This window comes from Etheostoma spectabile, unplaced genomic scaffold (assembly GCF_008692095.1).
Source record: "Etheostoma spectabile isolate EspeVRDwgs_2016 unplaced genomic scaffold, UIUC_Espe_1.0 scaffold325, whole genome shotgun sequence".
In the NCBI taxonomy this organism is placed as follows: domain Eukaryota; kingdom Metazoa; phylum Chordata; class Actinopteri; order Perciformes; family Percidae; genus Etheostoma; species Etheostoma spectabile.
The window spans coordinates 734,425-741,418 of record NW_022605585.1 but is presented as its reverse complement, the minus strand read 5'-3'; the positions used below and the strand labels follow the sequence as shown (position 1 = coordinate 741,418).

At 43.1% G+C, this 6,994-nt stretch overlaps 1 protein-coding gene across 1 annotated transcript in view; it reads right to left on the bottom strand.

Moving 5' to 3' along the window:
* The window catches only part of ogdhb (oxoglutarate dehydrogenase b), a 38,229-nt gene that overhangs the window by 640 nt on the left and 30,595 nt on the right, over positions 1 to 6,994 (bottom strand). The window contains exons 15-20 of the mRNA XM_032511138.1: positions 5,485 to 5,612; positions 3,781 to 3,959; positions 3,617 to 3,688; positions 2,810 to 2,935; positions 2,584 to 2,656; positions 1,632 to 1,795 (exon numbers count right to left, since the gene is read on the bottom strand). Of these exons, the coding sequence (XP_032367029.1) occupies positions 1,632 to 1,795; positions 2,584 to 2,656; positions 2,810 to 2,935; positions 3,617 to 3,688; positions 3,781 to 3,959; positions 5,485 to 5,612 (742 nt within the window). The remainder of the gene's footprint in view (positions 1 to 1,631; positions 1,796 to 2,583; positions 2,657 to 2,809; positions 2,936 to 3,616; positions 3,689 to 3,780; positions 3,960 to 5,484; positions 5,613 to 6,994) is intronic.

The window sequence follows — 6,994 nt, the reverse complement described above, 5'->3', positions numbered from 1 at the left end:
TTTATTGAAACAGCCCCTATCGCAAAACCCACCAGACTCCATTTAAATAAACCGTAATTTTACAATAGTAAAACACACTTCATTTGACGTTGATAGAAACAGAAAATAACTCTCAAAAGCCGTCTTGGTTAATCTCCTCACTGTTCCAACAATCACCACTCTGGTCTAGTTGAAATAAACCCTAAATTTACCCATTTACATGTGGGAATAAGCTGGTACTATACACGCTAAAAGTACTGATTATTTACATGGAGTCTGGTAAGGTTTGGTGATGGTGATTTTGGGGCTTTTTCATATTAAATTCAATGGATCTTACTCTTTAACAACAAGGCCTATGCCTGTAGGGATCCTTTACATAATGTTGTCAGACACTATAATATAAATATAGTAGTAATAATAATAATAATAATAGTCTGAGCCTGTCAGCGGCAAAAACACAACTTTTAATGGACGCTAACTGAAGGTGCACAGATGCACCCGAGTGGATGCATTGAGTGTGTATAAAGGCCGCAGCGTTGTAATGTTGTTCCCATTATGTCACAAAAACATAAAAACTGAACCAAAGAAATACATAATTAATTGTTGGAGCTAAATCCTGCTCCATTCTCAGGGTTCACAAACTTAATGCATGACCAACATGTCATCATTTATGTTGAAATAATGCTTTTACCTTTTAGCTTGAATGTATAATGCAAATCACACACAATGTTTAAGCACATATAACATTTTAAATCCCAACATTACCCTTCGAGGAGAAAAAACATGTAAGGTCATATTTAAGCTACAGTGGTGCTCAAAAGTTTACATACACATGCTTAAGTTGACTAAAAAGAGGAATAAAAAAATCATGTTTTGGAAATTTATTTAAATCCTAAATTAAAAAATGAGGTAAAATCCAACCTTTAAGGACACCAATTTTCTTTGTGGTGAATAACGTATGTAAATATAAATGTTTTTATTAAAATACAGGGGTCATAAGAGTATCATACCCCTATGTTAAATTCCCCTAGAGGCAGGCAGATTTTTATATTAAAGGCCAGTTATTTCTGGATTCAGGATTTAGTATGCATCCTGATAAAGTTCCTGGCCTTTAGAATTAAAATAGCCAACATCATCAATACTCTTCCATGCTTAGAGATAGGCATGGTTTTATTTCAGTTAGATAATACCTGGTTTGATTTGCATTAGAGATTGATTAAGAAAGTATCCCATGCCTATCTCTAGATGGTGAAGAGTATGTGAGGATGTGGGGCTATTTTAATTCTAAAGGCCAAGGGAACTTATCAGGATGCATAATATCCTGAATCCAGGAAATAACTGGCCTTTAATAATAAAAATTGCCTGCCTCTATGGGAATTAACATAGGGGTATGTATACTTAGACCCTGTATTTTAAATAAGAACATTTATTATTACAATACGTTATTCATTCACAAGAAAATTGGTGTCCTTAAAGGTGGTTACCTCATTTTTAATTTAGGTATTAAATAAATTCCAAAACATGATTTTTTTATTCTCTTTTTAGTCACTTAAGCATGTGTATGTAAACTTGGAGCACCACTGTATGTGCCAAAGGTAGGTGCCTCCATAGAAACCACCTCCAAAACACCTTCGGTTCCACTCTGGCGTTACCTGTTCGACACGGACGACGGCTACAGCGGCGTCCATGCTTCGCTTCTTGCGTTCACGGGTGAGTTCATAGTAGATCTTGCCGGTGCAGAACACGATTCTCTTCACCTCCTCTGGGCTGGCCGCTGCAGGCCCGTCCTCGGGGATTAGACGCAGGAAGTGTGTGCCTGCAGGACGACAAACACAAAACTATAAATAACACAACAAGAAACTAGCTGGGATCTCAGAGGAGAAGACGCCTGCTTTGGTATAGAAAGAAAAATAAAAAGGAAATTAAGCGGTGAAACATGTGTTTCATCGGGGGGGGGTCATTAAGTCAGGCTCAGTGGTGAGTTGGGTCGGTCATCGTTTGGGTTTTTTCCCCCAATACCGGTGCTAAAACGCTACTATTAAAACGGTGCCGGTGCCTGAACCAATACTTAAAAAAGGGTAATAGGGAATAGGTTATTTTACAATAACTTCCCGTCCCGCTGTTGGAATCCTCTCCAGTGAAATGCAGACACCCTTCACACCGTTTAGCTGTCAGCATTTCATAATCCAGCTGCTAGTTAACGGTAAACTAACAGTAAGATAACATTACTTTGTTGTTAAGTGTTAGGTGTTAACTAGCGTCACGTGCAGCGATGCTTCTGTTGCCTCTAACATCTGTTTGAGTTACCGTATGAGCAGAGGGACAGACACAGAGCTGGAGCCGAGCCAAAGGAGAACACTTTTTAATTCATTAACTTTATCGGTTATTAGGCAACTAAAAACGTAGATACAGATTATCTCCAAACTGCCAAAAAAAACGACCCGATGATCGGTCGATCCCTACTGAAAACCAACTCTAACTAAACTAAAAACTAGCAAACACACTCGAAAAACGGACTCAAACTTAAATCCAACCCAAAAGTCAAAGTTAAAATTAAATTAAAATGATCTAAACAATTAAAACTATGTTAATCTTGGTGCTCACCTGGCAGCATGTGATCAAAGCTGGACTTGGCCTCGGGATGGCGCAGCAGCGACTTGGGAGTAAACACGATCAGCTGAAGAGATAAAGACAGAGCTCAGTGACCTTTAACCGCATTATCTCATGTGTGAAGTCATTGTGTGTGTGTGTGTGTGTGTATGTGTGTGTGTGTGTGTGTGTGTGTGTGTGTGTGTGTGTGTGAGTGTGTGTGTGTGTGTGTGTCTCTTACAGGCTTCCTGAAGGGCTGCAGGATCTGTCTGCGGAGGACGTGGAAGTAGTTTGCAGGAGTAGAGCAGTTGACAACGATCCAGTTGCAGTCGTACAGCTGACGCACTGCAAAGTCCTCGGACAGTTTCTGACCAATTAGAGTAGAGATGAACGTTAGAAGAAGGTGAGAATATACAGAGAATGAATCATTCTGTCACTCCTGCTATCATCCTTTGTCTTACTTCTACAATCACGTACATTTTGGAGAGCTACACTTTCTATAATGCTTTGGAAGACGTAAACAGGAAGTTACAGCGTTTCTTTAGACAGGATTAGATCAGTAGAGACAAATTAAAAGCTTGGAAAATTAACTATTAGCAGTTCATGTTTGGATGGACAGACAGCTATTACTGGATTACTTTGATATAAAGGTTGTGTAATACAGAAAAAGAGAGACTTGAACAGTAACACTTTAAAAAAAAAGTGTGAATGTGTAGTGTCGAAAGATCTGAAAATCGCGCAAAGACGATCCAAGACCGTCCCCGAGTACTACAGCCCTGTTTGTTTATAAACTGTGTAGTCTTTTTAACTAGCGCTCTCTTCCAAACTTTGCCGAAACTGAAACTTAAGCCGTCTTCTTCAGCGAGCAGCAGAGCTCAGGGCCGCTCCTGATTGGCTAATTCTCAAGCAGCCGGTTTTACCTGCCTGAAGAGGTCATCCTTCATCACACTCAAACTGTACTCAAACTACACATCCAATCTGATGTATAAGAGCAAAATAGGAAGTGATTAGGAGAGGTAACAGGGGCAGGAGGGGGTGTGGGACTCACAGGGTAAACATCAGGATCATCATTGCACATCTGTAGAAACCTTTCAGGGCGGGCAGACGAGTGCTCTGGACCCTGAGAGAAGAGATTAAATTGAAAAAACAAAAAAACATTAAGATTGGCCCGTTACATATTCCTAACAAAGTCTCCTGTGGGATGGGTCCTACCATTCCTTCCATGCCGTGAGGAAGCAGCAGCACGATGCCGTTCTGTCTCACCCACTTGGCCTGGCCCGAGCTGATGAACTGGTCGATGATACACTGAGCCGTGTTATGAAAGTCTCCGAACTGGGCCTCCCACAGCACCAGCGCGTTGGGACTGGCCATGGCGAAGCCCAACTCAAAACCTGCACGCAGATAAACCAGAAAACAAAGCAGGTTCAGTGATGGCCAAATGAAATACTTTCAGACATTGTCAGAGTTCGGTTCTCCAACTTACATCCACACTACTAGGTTTTCATTTTAACACTCTGTTTGTTTGAAATCCCTACACACAGGCGTCACACACACACACACACACACACACAAACAAACACACACCATTGCCAATACACGTAAAAATGCAAATATCTGATGGGAAAACAAAATTGGTACCGGGACTAAAAAAATCCATAGCGGTGGGTCGGACACACACACTCACACACTCTCACACTCTCACACACACACAAACACACACAGATGTCAGAGGGCTGCCTGTGCTGGACCAGCACCCTGAGCGGTTGGTTGGGGGGGGTACGGTGCCCTGCTCAAAAGCACCTTGGCAGTGTTTAGGTGGTGAACTGACATCTCTCCAGTTACCAATCCACACTCTGTACTTTGGGGGGGGGACTTGATCAGCGACCCTCCGGTTCCCAACCCAAGTCCCTAAAGACTGAGCTACTGCCACCCCAAAGTTTAAAAAAAATATTCAGTAGAAAGAACAACAATGTTTTAAACACATTAGTTTTAAAACCATAACTTAGTTGTGTGGATGTAGCCTAAATGTCTGTGTGGCTCTCTGAAGTGAACCTTAATCACAGTTCCAACACATTTAAAACTACTGACGGACGGGGTTTGTGTGCATGCGACTCACCCAGTACTCCGTACGGGGTTTGTGTGCATGCGACTCACCCAGTACTCCGTACGGGGTTTGTGTGCATTCGACTCACCCGGTACTCCGTACGGGGTTTGTGTGCATGCGACTCACCCAGTACTCCGTACGGGGTTTGTGTGCATGCGACTCACCCAGTACTCCGTACGGGGTTTGTGTGCATGCGACTCACCCAGTACTCCGTACGGGGTTTGTGTGCATGCGACTCACCCAGTACTCCGTACGGGGTTTGTGTGCATTCGACTACCCCGGTACTCCGTACGGGGTTTGTGTGCATGCGACTCACCCAGTACTCCGTACGGGGTTTGTGTGCATTCGACTCACCCAGTACTCCGTACGGGGTTTGTGTGCATGCGACTCACCCAGTACTCCGTACGGGGTTTGTGTGCATGCGACTCACCCAGTACTCCGTACGGGGTTTGTGTGCATGCTACTCACCCAGTACTCCGTACGGGGTTTGTGTGCATGCGACTCACCCAGTACTCCGTACGGGGTTTGTGTGCATGCGACTCACCCAGTACTCCGTACGGGGTTTGTGTGCATGCTACTCACCCAGTACTCCGTACGGGGTTTGTGTGCATGCGACTCACCAGCCCATATCGTCCGAGGGGTTTGTGGGATTCGACTCACCCAGTACTCCGTACGGGGTTTGTGTGCATGCGACTCACCCAGTACTCCGTACGGGGTTTGTGTGCATTCGACTCACCCAGTACTCCGTACGGGGTTTGTGTGCATGCGACTCACCCAGTACTCCGTACGGGGTTTGTGTGCATGCGACTCACCCAGTACTCCGTACTCCGACAGAGAGCTGTTGCAGACCGTGTAGGGAGCTTGATCAGGCGAGACGTAGTTCATCGGGATGCAGATCCTCTTATCGACGTTCTGGTCGTGAAGAACATGGTGGCGGTGGCTGTGAAGCAAATCAGAGAAAAACTTAAATTACATTTAGGGGTTGTCACGACTTGCCACTAACAAACATTTAAATGGGCTTTAGTTTTTAACTATTGAAATCAGAAGCAGGATCCGAGGCAACTCCCCCAGAATCTTTTTTCTCTCCACCCCTACCTACTGGTGCTCGTTAACCGGTAGCCTGGATTGTAGACAGAGATGACGGATAAACAACACAACAGTTAAATCCTCCTGCTTCCCTGAAGTCTGCCATGGTAGGTACATAATATGGGCTCTGACAGAACTATATGGTGCACCTCGTTAAACTAATGGTGCATTCAACTGTGCCTCTAAAATAATCTCTGAGAAAAACTTAAACTGTTGTTGCAAAGAACCCTCCTGCCAAAGGCTACTTACTATACATGGGGCCAGTAAATACAATGAGTCAGTTGCCCTATCGGCACAGTGCTTGGAAAAAGTAAAAGACTGAACGAGTACTACATCTGTTTGTGTCTGTCTTTGCGCACATTGTTTACATCACAGATGAAATGGCAGTAAGTCCTAAAACAACACACAAGTTACAATGCAAAAGAGAGGTGTACAGTAGAAATCACCCACTGGAGTATTATTAGAAACAAAAAAAGAGAAATTAAGTGGAGTGGTAAAAATAAAAAAAGAACATTATTCTGTCTCTATTTCCTGAGACAAATGGCATTAAGTATTTGTCAGTCTTGTCTTTCTGTTTTTCTGGTTTCACCTTCATGGTGACCTCTCCTACCAACACTACTTTCCCCACGACTAGTTGCACGACTTCCCAAAACTCCCAGACCTGTCTCTTCTTCCTATATTTCTTTTTTTAGGAAGCTGTGGCTAATGATCCAATGAATGTGAGTAGATGATTAAAATGTCTTGACATTCTGTGACTTCATCCTGCCTGGTATCCACCTTAAAAAACCCAAACCGGGCGCCCATGTGTAGAGGTTTGCACCTCAACGCGGCGGGCCCTGGTTAGACTCCGACCTGTGGCCCTTTGCTGCATTGTAGTCACCCTCTCTCTCACCTTCCATGTCTTCAGCTGTCCTGTCAAATAACGGCCTAAAAATGATATAAAAATAATAATAAAAAATTCCACAACAATAGTTTAAGTAAAGGAAGAGACGTAATGCAAGAGCTATAAGAAACACCTCCTGTAAACTTATATATGTAATCTTTTTTTGTCATTAAAGTATTTATTTTTTAAACACAAACATTTACAAATACCAAAAAAAAAACCACAATGCAAAAGGCAGTAACAGCTAAACTTAAAGGACAACACCCCTTGTATCATTACATTGTTGGTGATCATATGGACTGTGTTGTGTTTGAAGCATGGGTGCCAACACATGCTTAATGTATCAAGCCCTT